General features: G+C 36.8%; 1 protein-coding gene across 2 annotated transcripts in view; it reads right to left on the bottom strand.

Annotated features, from left to right (window-relative positions):
* The window catches only part of LOC125677243 (glutamine synthetase-like), a 25,141-nt gene extending 9,407 nt beyond the window's left edge, over nt 1–15,734 (bottom strand). Inside the window, exons 1-4 of one of the 2 annotated variants that reach the window (XM_048915251.2) lie at nt 15,596–15,734; nt 9,867–10,024; nt 9,618–9,782; nt 2,257–2,436 (exon numbers count right to left, since the gene is read on the bottom strand). In XM_048915251.2, coding sequence (XP_048771208.2) covers nt 2,257–2,436; nt 9,618–9,782; nt 9,867–10,020 — 499 coding nt within the window. In that variant the 5' untranslated portion in view covers nt 10,021–10,024; nt 15,596–15,734. Of the gene's footprint in view, nt 1–2,256; nt 2,437–9,617; nt 9,783–9,866; nt 10,025–14,477; nt 14,739–15,595 lie in introns of those variants that run through there. The other variant, XM_048915250.2, reaches the window with a different exon arrangement.
* Between the last annotated feature and the right edge of the window lie 966 nt (nt 15,735–16,700).

The raw sequence follows: 16,700 nt of genomic DNA, 5'->3' as shown, positions 1-16,700 counted from the left end.
GCATGCAGTTTTGGAGCAGTTAATGTGTAGACCCGATAGTTCAGAAATTTGTTCAGTGTCCACACAATTTCTAGGAGAGATTCTCTGCTACCAGATCATAACTGATGTGTCATCTGCCAACTGAGATATTTGTTTCAGTATTTCTAACAGAGATTCCTCTAATATCACTGTTATTTCTTATCATACTAGTAATTGCTAAAATTTGAGCACAAAATAGAAAATTAAATGTCCCAGATATTTTGGAGAATACCAGATAATTAGTTTGTATTAATGCTTTGAATGGTGGTTGGGTCTATCTTAATCTTTTACTACTTGTGACAAAATTGAATTTGAATATGTTCTACATGTACATGGCTTTTATTTTATGTTATACATGAATATGGCTTTTATTTTATGTTATACATGTATATGGCTTTTATTTTATGTTATACATGTACATGTCTTTTATTATGCTCCCCTTTGAAAAAGAGGGGCCATATTGTTTTGCACCTGTCGGTCGGTCGGTCTGTCTGTCGGTCGGTCGGTCGGTCTGTAGACCATGTGTTGTCCGCTCAATATCTTGAGAACCATTCACTTGATGATGATATTTCATATGTGGGTTAGTTATGAGTAGAAGAGGATCCCTATTGTTTTTCAGGCCAAAACGTCAAGGGTCAATCTACTCTGGACATAGGAATATAATGTCCGCTCAATATCTTGAGAACGCTTTGCTTGAAAGACATCAAACTTGGCACACTGGTACATCCTAAGGAGTAGATGACCCCTAGTGATTTTGAGGTCATATGGTCAAAGGTCAAGGGTCAAACTGGGCATAGGAATATACTGACCATTCAATGTCTAGAGAACCCTTTGCTTGACAGACATCAAACTTGGTACGCCAGTACATCTTCAGAAGAAGATGACCCCCATTGATTTTGAGGTCACATGGTCAAAGGTCAAGGGTAAAACTGGACATAGGAATATACTGTCCGTCAAATATCTCGAGAACCCTTTGCTTGACAGACATCAAACTTGATACACTGGTACATCTTCAAGAGAAGATGACCCCTATTGATTTTGAGGTCAAAGGTCAAGGGTCAAACTTGACATAGGAATATACTGTCTGCTCAGTATCTTGAGAACCCTTTTCTTGACAGACATCAAACTTGGTACACTGATACGACTTCAGGAGAAGACGACCACTATTGATTTTGAGGTCACATGGTCAAAGGTCAAGGGTCACACTAAACAGGAATATACTGTCCGTTCAATATTTGGAGAACCCTTCGCTTGACAGACATCAAACTTGGTACACTGGTACATCTTCAGGAGAAAATTACCCCTATTTATTTTGAGGTCACATGTTTAAAGGTCAAGGGTCAAACTGGACATAGGAATATACTGTCCGTTCAATATCTTGAGAACCCTTTGCTTGACAGACATCAAACGTGGTACACTGGTACGTCTTCAGGAGAAGACGACCCCTATTGATTTTCAGATCACATGGTCAAAGGTCAAGGTTCAAACTGGACATTGGAATATACTGTCTGCTCCATATCTTGAGAACCCTTTGCTTGACAGACATTCAACTTGATACACTGGTACATCTTCAGGAGAAGATGACACCTATTGATTTTGAGGTCGCGTGGTCAAAGGTCAAGGGTTAAACTGTACATAGGAATATACTGTCCGCTCAATATTTTGAGAACCCTTTGTTTGACAGACATCAAACTTGGTACACTGGTACATCTTCAGGAGAAGATGACTACTAATTATTTTAAGGTCACATGGTCAAAAGTCAAGGGTCAAATTGGACATAGGAATATACTGTCCGTTCAATATCTTGAGAACCCTTTGCTTGACAGACATCAAACTTGGTACACTGGTACATCTTCAGGAGTTGATGACCCCTATTGATTTTTAGGTCACATGGTCAATCCACTCTTGACATAGGAAAATATTGTCTGCTCAATATTTTGAATTGAATATACTACTCTCAATTAAATGATGTGTGTGTGTGTGTGTAATCCTTTTTAATTTTGCACCATGGGGGGGCATATGTGTTTTACAAACATCTCTTGTTTTATGTTATACATGTACATGGCTTTTATTTTATGGGACCTGGTTATTCTTGTGCATAAACTGTTGAGGTATGATTATTCTCGTAGAATATTACACAGACGACTTGGGACCGGTAGAGTACATGTAATACTATGCAATGATTAGAGAATGCTTGTTAATTCATGATATAGATAAATATGAAAGAAATGTCCTTACTGAGTGAGGAATAGTCATATTGGGCGTCATAACTCACTGGCATTCCATCCCTTTTTGTCACAATGTACTCTTGCTCGAATCCAAACCAAGGGTCGTGTGGCTCTTTGGGTTTATGCCCTGTAGATGGATCATGTTTCAGCCTCTCCATTGTTTCAACACAGTGAACTCTTGTATTAATTCCTGAAATTCACCATTTCAAAATTAATCTACTTTATGGTTCACAAAATTTAACGCTAGCATAAAATCATATCTGTAATTCCTACCATATATCCATTGTCATAAGAGAAATGTACAAATATAAGACAATTTCCATTGATGGCGATTGTGCAGTATGAAGGGCAATTGTTCCACCTTTAACAATACACACTGACAGAGGTTGTGTAGTAACCGAAAATTACACACTGACAGAGGCTATGTGGTAACCAAAAAATACACACTGACAGAGGCTGTGTAGTAACCGAAAATTACACACTGACAGAGGCTATGTGGTAACCAAAAAATACACACTGACAGAGGCTGTGTAGTAACCGAAAAATACACATTCACACAGGCTGTAGTAACCGTAAAATACACACTGATAGAGGCTGTGTAGTAACTGAAAATTACACACTGACAGAGGCTATGTGGTAACCGAAAATTACACACTGACAGAGGCTATGTGGTAACCGAAAAATACACATTCACAGAGGCTGTAGTAACCGTAACATACACACTGACAGAGGCTGTGTAGTAACCGTAACATACACACTGACAGAGGCTGTGTAGTAACCGTAACATACACACTGACAGAGGCTGTGTAGTAACCGTAACATACACACTGACTGAGGCTGTGTAGTAACCGTAACATACACACTGACAGAGGCTGTGCAGTATGTGATTCCCTCTAACCTAACAATCAGACAATATGTTGACAAGCTAACGTGCTTTATGAAATATATCGGCGTGCTTCGTCGCAGTTCATACCTCATGCATTTTCCATTTCCAGGTAGACACGCAGGGCTAACTGCTTGTAAAAGTTGTCAGACCTGACAAAGACCTACTAGTCTACCATTTTTGAAGTTACATTTATTTCTACATGTCTCTATCTTCTAATGAGGTACGACGGGCTTAATTTGTTTTCTACTGTAGTAATTAGGGCTATACGGACCGTGGATACCTCCTATATACATGTATGCTACATTCTTCACTACATTTGGTGCTGTTGACCACCCCTGGTCTTGCAGGTGAAGGTCCTGTCAGGGGCGAGAAGAATCTGGGCTGTATGTGTCTTCGAGGGCAAAGACTTAAGGAGGGGGATGTAGTAATTAAGGGTTATACGGACCGTGGATATCGTCCTGTGTAGTTCAGTGGTTAGAGGACCTGACTAGTGATGCAGGGGTCCGGGTTCGATTCCCGGTCCAGCCAAAAATTTTCTCCTCTCTCCTATGTATACTTCATTCCTTACTACACTACTATATAGATTAAATTTTGATATACGGTAACATATATATTAAAGAATTAAAAATCAATGAAGAAAACATAATCATGGTCATCAACTTTCAAACATAAATAATTTACCCTAAGAGGCGACTAAATGGGGCGGACCGATGAGACCACAAAACTAATTCGTTTTAAACAATGTAGTGTACAACCAACCAACTAAAACAAATCATAATGACTGGTATGTAATTTGCCGAACGTACAAAGCATGAAAAGGGAGTAATATTAGTGGTTAAGATTTTACATGTAATTACATGCCCCTCCCAAGTTGATGGGAATGAATATCCCTTCCCCGCTTGGAATATGGTGATATCAAATGATTATATAAATGTAATCTGCATTTGATTTTACAGCATACATGTATATCTGTACATGTAGTTAATAGACTTGTTTTTCATTATGGAAATGCCAGTGGCTGATAGCCTGAGGGGCGAGCTCAAAAGATCGATATCGGACAAAAATCTAAATTCAGATAGTTAGGGGGGGGACTCCCGTAAGTTTCTGTCATTCGACATCCATTACACTTCAGTGAAAAATGAAAACAGACAAGTGATTTAAAAACCACATTATAATATTACATTTTCATGAACATTTAATAGTTTTAACGTACACTTTCATTTGTTAGTAAACAGTAGAAAAGGTATACAGAGTGTTATATATTATCGGCGTCCGGGAGGCGGGCGATTATATGTTATGAATTTAGAAAGACGACCCTGATTTACTGCGGGCCTGCATTAAGAAATAATAAACTTGATTATATATATATCCAAAGCCATCATTTTCATTTGATTATCTTATTGAATTGAATTACGTTTTTTTTTTTTTTACACACATATAGATAGATAGATAGATACATGTAGATAGATAGATAGATATAATATTACATATATTTTTATAAATAACAGTAATAAATATTCGGTGACCGGAATCTGTTAACTCGTACTATTTATTTTCGCATTGAAAGCGACAATTCAACTATATGCCCCCCCCCCTCCCCCCCCCCCCCCCCCCCCCCCCCAGTATTTAAAGTTTGTAGTATTTTCTTTCTCTTTGTTTCACGGTTTATTTTATTCATTTTTGTACATTTATACATTACTTTAAAAATTGAGATAAAAATATATATATTATATATATATATATATAGAGAGAGAGAGAGTTAAATACATTCTACATACATGTGTATATATGAGTATTTTGAAACTACTCAATACAATGGAATATAATCTAAAATGTCTACAATACCCTTAACCTGCCATAATGAACTATAGTGAATGACTAATGCAGGAAAAAATTAAGCTTCGATATGAAAACATGGAGGTTTCTAAATGATTTGCTTAGATATAGTAAACAGGGGATGCTTACTCCTAGGCACCTAATCCCATCGCTGATATTTCCATATGTCCGTTTTTGCGATACTCTTAATTTCGTTTTCTTTATGGTATTTATGAGATTGATCTTCAATTTTTCACTTTACATACTTTTGATAGTTACCAAGTATTTGCGGCCTTGCGTCAGTAAGTCTCGTATGTTTTACTTCTTAATCGATTAGTTTCAACTTTCATCATATTTAATTTGGGGGGGGGGGGGGTCGAAAACTCTGCAAATTCAGTTTTTGTCAGACAATAAACTTTGATATCGCCCTTAACTTGTATTCTACTTACTTGAATAATAAAAAGGTCTTTCTTTGGTTCTATAAACGGGAGACGTAGGTAGCAATCATTTAGAAATACAAAAATTCATAACCTGAAAACGCGGGATCGGAATTATATATCATTTGATTGATACATGTAACCTACATTGTATGTCATTCTATTTTTAGAACAATTTTATAGTGGGGCAGAATCTGTAAAACAAAATCTTGCACTTAATGATGCAAGCATGAAACGTTGCACAAATGCTTTAGAGATATCACTTTTAGGAAAAAGAACGTTGGCCACTTTCATTTCGACATTGGTGGCCATTTTGAATCCAAGATGGCTGCCGTGATGAAATCAACACAACCGATCTCGACTAAATATGCTTCTATGGTGTCCAACATGCATTGAAACTGATAATGTGACTATCATTAAGTAGAATATGGCCCTAGCTTTCCTTAGATACCACAAAATGTACACATTTAGTTTTGAAAATAGAATTACAGTAAAACAATGTACAGAATTTCAAGAGAAATAATAAATTGATATTTTTTACAACAAAATTACCAATAAATTGTTATTTTTTTAATACAACAAAATTTCAATATTGCAAACTGTGCCCATCCTGCAAGCACTTTATTTACAAACACAAAAATTGAATTCTATATGCATAAAGAAATCACTGATATTAAAAAGTTCCGACTTTTATAGTAGCGGTCATCTTCAGCTGATGGTGAATTATAGCCATATAAGTCCGGTCATAATAAAGGCTACACCGGACTACAAAAAGGATAAGGATATTCAATAATACAAAAGTATAATATGAAAAGCAGTAACTCTGCAGTAATAAAATCAAGATTATGGTTCTTTTAAAAGACGGTCGCCAATGTCAAAATATCACATGTACAGCAATGTGTGATCAAAGCAGTAACTCGGCAATTCAAATTCAAAACATATTTCTGAGCCTGCAAAAATGTATTCAGGTATTTTACTGCTCACAGTTACAGCTACACATAGCCGTGCACGGGAGGCTCAAACGGCAGCACCTGCACCTTCCACAACACTCAGTATTGTATCCGCATTTTGTCAACTGTTGGCAACTCTGAGCAATTGGGGCAAGGTTAGTCCACAAGATTTCCCACAAATCGCCCTTCTTGACCCAGTCCCATTCCCCCGGACTAACAGTTTCCATCTGGCACAACAACGTTTGTCCCCATATATATCCAGCCTGATATGCAGCGCGCTTTATATGTTCGATCAAAGTCGCATGTGTCAGTGTAATGGAGTCATAAGATCGCTGTTTTCTTGCAAAAAGATCTAATCAAGCTTCATTGATATCCACAATTGAACTGGACCTGTCGTACATTGTAAAAACAACCAGTAAAAGCGTGTAGAAATAATATTCCACGAGGTACTTCAGGCCCAATAGCAGTGCAGATGTCATGAACAGGAATCCATCTAAGATTTGTACCTTGTCCAAACTCAATCCAAAGTTCCCGAAGTCCCAGACTGTTTAAAAGAGAAAAAAACACTCACTGCTATTACTAAAACGTCAGTGTCGCTTGCTTTGATAAGTACTGATTGACTCCCATGTTCTGCAGCATGTCTTGCATGAACAAACAATCTTGTATCTGCTTTCTCGTGATTACAGTTTGAAATATCTTTTACCCCAATATCTTGGTTACAGAGTACATTTTCATCTCACATAGCAACTACAATATTACCTTTGTGCTCCACGACTTTTTCGGCAAGGAACGAAAATATTTCAGCCTTGTTCCTACTATCCTACTAAAACTTTGCCAGTTCGATGGGATTTTACCGGAAGTGATTACCCTGCGTTTAACTCCAACACCCCTTTTAGATCTTGTTTCTGCTTTTAAACTGCATGATCTGTAAACATCGAAAACAATGTCTGTCCTCAAGTACCTTGAAGATTGGATCTTGGAAGCAAATTCCTACGTGGCATATTCTCCAAACGTTTTGGATGTTCGAGGTGGATTAGCATTAACCAAAGCTGATCCATTAAACTTCGACACCTGGAAGTACGTCTGGCAGAGTTACTTTATCTTCAAGTAGTGGAACAAGCTGAGACTTCTGACAGAAGTGTTCCGTTATCACTAAGTGACGCAGGGAATGCTTGGTTTTCATGTTTAAAAAATTCCTGGAGATCACACTCTCTTGACCGACAGGATATGAACAGTTTGGAAAAAAGTTGGCATTCTTCTTTCAAATGTTTCTGTTTTAGGTCTTTAGATGTTGGATCTGGTTGTTGCCTGAAAAGGTCCGTTTTGTTTTTCTTGATGGTGTCATAGAATTTGGATCTCTCTCCTTCTTGTAAACTCTTCAAAAAGTTATTTAACGTTTCATTACCTTTGACAAGGTGATCTGCAACCATCTTTGCAGCACTTGGATGAGCAACACTCTTAGCATCTAATGTTAACAGCTCATTTGTGTCATCCGTGAAAGGATTACCCATTTCTTTCATTGTGTCATACAATTTATCCACCCTTTCGATGAAAGTCCTTTGTATTTGTCTAGTTTGTTCATGATGTTCTACCTCATTATGAGTGTTGACACCAGGCAGAAACTATCGGATGAACGTTTTTATCTGAGGCAGATTATTCCTTCTCACTCTCTAGATTAGACAGAAACGCTCTTTCGCTCTCTGTTGTATAAGGACGTCAAACAAGAGCGATGATATTTACGTTCTTGTGCAATAACATCACCACAACTTAACACAACTAGCAATTTTCCATCAAATGTCCCGTTACCCTTGGCTCGGCTTTCCCGCGCTAGCACATCCTGTCTATTCAGGCGCGACTATCTGACCATAAAACAAAACAATTGCTTTTGGAACTAGTCGGATAGTATTTGGAACACTATACAAGGAAACTTTTGGTAAAGCTGGTATTGAACCCCATGCTGAGTTTCACAGCAGTTATGTCACCAGAGTGCCCTGGTTGTGCCATGACATACACTCTTATTGTCGAATACCATTAATGTTTTTTAATCCTTAGAGAGGTACAAAAAAGACTTGCAGAAGATAAATCCTCAATAACAAGGAACGAAGCAAGGACGTAAAAACATAGTACAGAAGATTCCGAAATAAGAACTTCAAATTCCTCTAACTGACACATAAATGGGTAATAAAACCTACTAAATGTTCCAAGAGCACACATTTTCCAATTCATGTATGATTAAGAACCACATATATGCATTTACAATTGGAAATATGCTGTTGAATCGAGACACAAACTGTTAACAGAGCTTTCATCATCAGAAATTTTAATTTGTTGATGACTCAGACGCCATCTTGAAAATGGCAACCATATTGAATTTTTCAGGTGGCTAACGTTCTGGAAAGAAGGATGTCTGAGGAGTATGCATGCCAAAGAACAAGGTACGGTTGTATACATAAAAAGGCCCAAAAAATTTCTCTGTATAAAATGTGTCTGGAATTAACCTTAATCAGCGTTTTAAGAAAGGAAAATAAATGCCAGGTATACTATGTCAACAAAAATCAGAATGATAGTCCTAAATGGATAGCATTATGGCATCATGAATAAGACATTTCCCGCCTTTTTCTCAAAATAAGCCTGAAAACTGTCAAATGTCATACAAATTATTGCTCAGGAAAAGATGTGCGCATTTGTCGAGCAAAATGAAAATGATAGATATTGTGTATTATTTTGAGATGAAAAACATGCTTCAATATGAATTTGCTCGACGCATGCGCTGTATGTTTTCTAAAAGGAAAACCACCTGAATTTGTGGATATTTTCATTGAAAATGGTATTTTTGCAATTTTATGCCAACTTCAAGCTCTCGTCATATGACACAAACCATTTTGCTGATCAAACTGAGTGAATTTGGGGTTTGCTAAACTATTCCTTAATTGAATGCCAGGATTTGAGCTCCAAGTGAAATCATCAATATTTTGGGCCAGATGAGGGTAGAAACTGTACCTACTTCTTTCATGATTGCATCATTAAGTGCAAGATTTTTACATATGTTTGACATAATCTGCTCCACTATTTAGGGAAAGTTCATTTGAAAAGTGATGCAATAAACCTATATATTCTCGCCGTATACATTCTCTAGAAGTTTGTTTTAGTATTATTAGACAGTAATTATTACAATGTGGAGTTGTTTCTGTACAAAACACACTGACAGATGCTGACAAATAAGCAGGAAATGGGTCGTCCTCTGCATTGTGCAGTAAGAAGGGACTGCTAATAAGAAACATACCTGCAGGTTTGTCCAATGTCTGCCACATGTCGCAGAGAACCAGTTTATGTGGACTTTTCAGAAAAGGATTTTCAAACATGGCCACTGGCTTCATTATCATGTCGAAAAATTCAGAATCTCTTTGATTAATACTGTTCCACATATAGCTATCCCATGCAGGACAATCTTTAAAAGAATCATATAAATGAAATTCCCAAATAAAAACATTAACGCGTTAAGAAATAGCTGGATAATGAAGCAGATATTTACCCTTCACAGTCTTCGGTTCAAAATCCACAACTTTGACTTTACTCCAGAACTGATAATTAGTATGGTCCGTGAACACATACTCCAATATCACACGAGCCGATGAACTTGCAACATCCGGGGTACTGACGAATTGTAAATTCATATTGTCTTCCATTTTTCTAAAAATTATTTACAAGCCTATGAGAACTCAAAGAATATATATATATATATATATATATATATATATATATATATATATATAATTACTTTCCGCAATGATAGGTAAAAGTATAGGTTAAAAAAAAAGAAGCTTTATATTGGATATATAATATAAGCAAAATATAAGCAACTATTTTACTTGTCAAGATCACCGAGTATACCCCAACATACGGGTGTAGGCTACCAAAACGGCAATGTCCATGTAGATGGCCGTGATGCGTTTCTGCATATCATATTATATGTGTAATGTATTTCTATGTACATGTACGACTTATATAATAATGCATGTTGAAGTTACCTACCTTGATTGTATTTACCTCCAAGTTTGTGTTTCTGAATAAACCCAGTTAACTACATCTAAACGATGTCTGACTATACCAAGTGCGATCTGAACATTAAAATATGGATATATTTCACAAGAAAGCATATGATTATGGAAGAAAGCATTAACTGAGGAATATAAGCAAACAAATATATCCACTGTACTCTCTCTAGTTTTATCAAACTCCTCAACACCATTCCGATGATCGGGACAAGTCTTGCACTATGGCGTGTCTATGAACAAATATCAGGGCAACGCTTTGTTTTATCGTCACTTCTACATGATCAATAATTACATGTTATCTTTATAAGTTGATGCATATACTGTCTGTGAATAAAACCAATCGTTCTCGAAGATATCGACGAAAGAGTAATGTTGTGCACGGGTGTGTATGCTGCATGTTGTGCACGGAATGTATGCTACCAGATTTCTTTTACACATAAGTGCGGAATTTCATCAATATTTAAGTATACTGATTGAAGTAGTACTATGTTTTATATGTACCGTATACGTAAGTAAAATAGTTTATTGATGAAACTCTGATAGGAAGACTTCTGTTGCATATACATGGACGATCCATTTACATGCGGTGTGTATACTTGTACTGAACCAATCAGTACCGAAAAGTTTTTGTTTCACCTTATTCACCAAATGATCACAGCACATATGAAATATCCATGCACACCCTAAGAACATCTTTGTTCTCATCATGGCCATGTATATCATACATTGTATTCTTTGTTTAACCATATTTGGTTTAAACATACAGCATAGGTGGAAGTAAATTCAAAGACAATTATGGATAAAAACGGCACATGTCGCCGCACGATGGTACATGAAAGGTGAATATAACAAACAATCAATCTCATATTCATTGCAGGAGTTATCTTTTCCTGTGCGTGATCTACGACAAAGCAGACAGCTTAAATTATTTTCATCTATGAAACTCATTGAATTAGATATAAAAAGATTGAACTACGTTGGACATGTTTTAGGATATGTTTAACGCCCTTTGGATAGGGAGCTCGGTCTGTTTCTCGGAACTAAGGTGATTTTGAGCTTTGTTTACAACCGGTATTCTATTTTCGTGTCATCCCTTGTTAGATATTAATATATAGATTGAGAACAAAATGGAGCAGAAGCTCCTGTGGTCCTGATAAAAAAATATATATTATTTGACCTTTACACAAAATGTCAAGGTCATCAAGAATGGCACGTGACGCACTGTCTAATCATGGTATACCAATTATCAAAAGCATATACCAAAAGACAAAAAAGGTTATGGTCCGGACAAAAAATGACCTTTACACAAAAGACCAAGGTTAAAGGTCATCAACAATGGTACGCGACATACTGCCTTACCATGGTACACCCACATACCAAACATCAAAGGCCTATGTCAAAAGATAAAAGTTATGACCCGGACAAACTTTGTATGAGAAGAAGAAGCGGAAGAAGAATTCACACTTAAACAATATATCCTCCTTCTAATTCAATAATACAAATGAAACTTACAATACAAATGAAACAAGAGGTACTGTGAGCAATGCTCACTAAGAATACCCCCCGCTTACCCCAATCTCCCAAAGGGTGTTGGTAATAGGTAAAACTTCAGTATTATGATCCAAAAGGTATCTAGGAACACAGCATCTCCATGCGATGAAAAAAGCCATTAAAGAATTTAAATGGAAACCATATTGCTACTTCGATGTCCAGTGAACCTGACCTTTGACCTTTTGACCCCAAAATCGATAGGGAACATCTTCATCCCATGGGTAGTCCATATGTATGATATGGTGACTGTAGGTGGAAAGGATAACGCTTTAGAGCCGGAAACCATATTACTACTTCAATGTCCAGTGCGTTTGACCTTTTGACCGCAAAATCGATAGGGAACATCTTCATCCCATAGGTAGTCCATATGTTTGATATGGTGACTGTAGGTGGAAAGGATAACGCTTTAGAGCCCGGAAACCATATTGCTACTTCGATGTCCAGTGCGCTTGACCTTTGACCTTTTGACCCCAAAATCAATAGGGAACATCTTCATCCCATGGGTAGTCCATATGTATAATATAGTGACTGTAGGTGGAAAGGATAACACTTTAGAGCCCGGAAACCATATTGCTACTTCGATGTCCAGTGCGCTTGACCTTTAACCTTTGGACCCCAAAATCGATAGGGAACATCTTCATTCCATGGGTAGTCCATATATATGATATGGTGACGGTAGGTGGAAAGGATAATGCTTTAGAGCACGGAAATCATTGCGTCTACAGACGGACAGACAGATGGACAACCCGATTCCAGTATACCCCCCCCCCCCACAACTTGTTGCGGGGGGTATTATTAGTTACACAGTTAGTTAGTGACCTGATACGGAAAAATACATGGTGTGAAAAGAAAACCCGTATCGGGCTCGGCTTCGCCTCGCCCGATACGGGTTTTCTTTTCACACCATGTATTTTTCCGTATCAGGTCACTAACTAACTGTGTAACGAATTTATCACGTCGAAGACCTCTAACTGGATATGTGGGGGGTCTATATCATACAACTTAGTCAAATGTCTTTCCTTTTGACACGGCTGCAAGTCGAACCCGATGATAAATAAAATTACTCGCCCAATACGGAGTTTACTCGCATGATACGGTTTTTTTCACGGCGTCATGTGACCAAGATCTGACCAATTAGATTTCAACAATTTTGTCTGAGGCGTGATAAAAAAATATACAATACTACTGAAAAATTATTACCTGTATCACTACTTTCATACCATTTCAATAAGAAACGTACAGACGTGGCGGGTGTGATCGGTCGACAGGGGATGCTTACTCCTCCCAGGCACCTGATCCCACCTCTGGTATATCCAGGGGTCCGTGTTTGCCCAACTCTCTATTTTGTATTCCTTATACGAGTTATGAGATTGATCACTGTTCGTTATATTCACCTTTCATTAAATGTTAAAGTCAGTCGTTGACTGTAGAAGTAATACCTTCTTGAAAAATTCTTTTACTTGATGTAATTGTACTTTTTTCCATTCTATTCAAATTGTGCTGATTTAAGATCTCATCTTGGAACAGACGCTATTAAAACTTCCTCTTCAAGGAACTACAGGTGTGTTACAGTCTTTGCAAAGCACGTATTATGTATGAGTCGTGAACATGTAGTAAACCACAATGCTTTGCTATTCAATCACTGGACTGATCTATAACCTGAAGCATACATATAGATGTATATTAAAGATGTTCGCACCAGATTTGGAGTAATGTCAATTCTTTGGGAAGTGTATTTTTGATTTCTACATGGAAGGCGAATTAGGAAATTAAAAAGAAAAACTGGGGTAGCAAGGATTGTTTTTGAACTATAGTGTTCTAAACATGACCTTTTTGCACTCGTTAAAAATTATTCAGTTAATTATGTTGGTGTCAACAGAACATAAGCAACACAAATCAATCTTTACATGAAATAGATACATAATCATGTCTTCCAACACTACAGATGAAAAATAAATAATACTAGTAATGGGAATAAATAATTATCCTTTTGCACTTGATACACGAAAAACTTCATGATATCAAAATTGAGAGTTTAAAAGGACATATTAGGAGTACTATCAATTTCAAAATTTTACACATATTTTTCAAGGTCTGGTCTTAAAATTTAAAATGCAACTAAAAAAAAGTTGGGGTTGGAGATCAAAATTTTGAATTAATGGCGAATTTCTATACAAAACTTCGAGTAAATTCATTGAAACTTTTTTGAGAATCGCTGTTTGGAAAAATATATCAACCAAGTTAATGAATTACAACATTTGAACAAGCTCCAAGTCTCAACTACCTGTATCATAAATTATAAAACTGAAATACACGTATATGAGTATAAAAATAGACGATACATTGGATGAAACAGAAACTGTAATACCATGCAGAATTAGAACTTTTTGATTAATGAATCCTTCTGCCACAAAATATAGTCCCCATCAAACCCTTTGAAAATTTGAAATGACACAAAAAAATTCAACTGGATAGGGTTCATCAATAGATGTGTAATATGTTTGCACCAATGGGATCAGTATTGAACCCGTGAATACTTAGTTGTAGCATCCTGCGCAGTTGTACTCAAAAGCTCAGGAGCTAACTTCCTTAAGTGTAGCTTGTCAGTCAGATTTTCTGCAAACACCGCATCACAATCGTAATTCATCAGGCTCATCACTAATCAAAAATGTCAAACTGCTTTGAAATGAGTTACTTAATCTACTGCTTTGTCACAATCGACGTATCGTTGATGTTAGTGTTGGGAAACGAGTCCTTGCTTTTCGAAGATATATAAGAAGATGTCGTCGGCGTCTTACTAATCGTGGATGTATAGGGTATTTAAATACACTGTGAACTTGTTTACCAAATTGTGTCTCAACAAACATCCGAGAAGTAGGTCAGGTCAATGTCTTATATAAGACTATATATCGGTATATCCCGGGTCTTTGATTATCGGAGACCCGGGCACCAGATCACTGGCTTCCTGAAGATATGTGGCATTCCATACCCCGAATCCTGGATCGAAAGGTTGTGCATCATCTTTTTTTCTCAACGAATTATTTTTAGAATGTAAATTTACTCTATCAATCTTTTGTCTATACCCGTTAAACACTGAGATTGGGTGTAAATCGCGTTAGCGAAACACTGTATATATGTATGTACTTTTACGGGTGATCATCGATACTTGTAAACAATTTCTAAATTCATCAGGTGTCCTCATAGACATATCAATAGGTAAAGTGTCCTTATACTGATCAGGAAACTTGAACTCAATTGGGTCATTAAAAGGCTGTTTACATCTTTAGGGGGAAGCCTTACTTTTCCCCAGAGGGCTATGGTTTTGCAGCTATAGTATACATAGTAAGTTACATCAAACATATCCATTCTATAAAGAATCTTTGCTGTCTCCTTTAGTGATTTACAAATTTTCTTGGCATTAATTTTACGCGGGATTTGTATTAAGACCTTGGCTTTCGGGTTCAAACAGAAACAAATTATATTGACACCCTACACTTGATACCACTTTATTACAAAAAGTATGTTATTGTTTGCCAAAACATCTGTCGATAAAAAAAATTGAAATTCAAAAACGTTAGGTGTGATGTCCAATGTTGCTAAAGTGCAGGCTTTGGACGGTTTGGTAATTATTCGATATAAAGAATATTGTACTTACCTGCCTTTTGTAGTTTATTCTACCATATCCCTCTAGCGCTGTCGAGAATACCATGCATGAGAGAGCTGACCTCGACCGTACCGGAAGACGAAAGGTATTGCGCTTTGTCAATTTTCAGAACTAGTCAACATAAGAAGACTATTACAACTTTGGTATTAAAATTTATGGAAGATGTATATGCATATTTAAAAGTGTGTTTAACTTTAGCATTAAAGTTTGTGGAAGATGTACATGCATATGTTATAGTATGTTTTTGTAAGCTTTCTTGATCATTCGTGCTTGTGTATATCAAACTGAGACCGTGAAACTTAAAAACATTATTGTTCTGCACTGGTTTACAGATGTAAGTTGACATGTAGATCTCAGTGTGTATGTATTTGTGTGTGCGCGCGCGTGTGATAATCATTCAAAGCAAGTTTCTCATCCTCGGATTCATGAACCGGAGCATGACACATTTATGATGAGTAAGGAGATTATAATCTGCGTTTCTTTAGTATACCGTCAAACTGAGGAAACAAAAAACAATTCTTTCAGGAAAAACCAATCGCGGAAGTGAGAACACCAAGATTTCTAAAGATAGTATATTACATGTATATATTTATTGCATGATAGTTATGGAGATATGAATATTTATTCGCCCAAGTAAAATCATTTTCCCCTAGGGCAACGTCCGAGGGGAATATGATTTTCTTGGGTGAATAAATATTCATATCTCCCGAACATTCATGCAATAAATTGTTTATTATACCGAAACAAAGCAAGACTACAAAAATAAATTTGAAATTGGAGTCCTCTCAACTATGCATTGTATGTAGCTGAGAATGCCTTAACAGTAACACCGTGCTGTCAACGTATTAGGAGGTACAAACAACGAATTACAGTGATATGATAACCAGTTTTTGTATTTCCATTCTCCATGGATGCTGATTTACTTGCTTGCTTTTTCTACTAACCAAAACCTTAAATGTATATCAGAGACCCGCATATTTTGTACAAAGTACAATGACTCGAACTTATTGTGACGTCACAATAAACTTCGTTTACCTTGACGTTAAATACTATTAGTTACACAGTTCGCCTCGCCCAGTAGTATAAGCCCTCCCGA

This window comes from Ostrea edulis, chromosome 3 (assembly GCF_947568905.1).
Source record: "Ostrea edulis chromosome 3, xbOstEdul1.1, whole genome shotgun sequence".
In the NCBI taxonomy this organism is placed as follows: Eukaryota; Metazoa; Mollusca; class Bivalvia; order Ostreida; family Ostreidae; genus Ostrea; species Ostrea edulis.
This window is presented reverse-complemented; position numbering and strand designations above follow the sequence as displayed.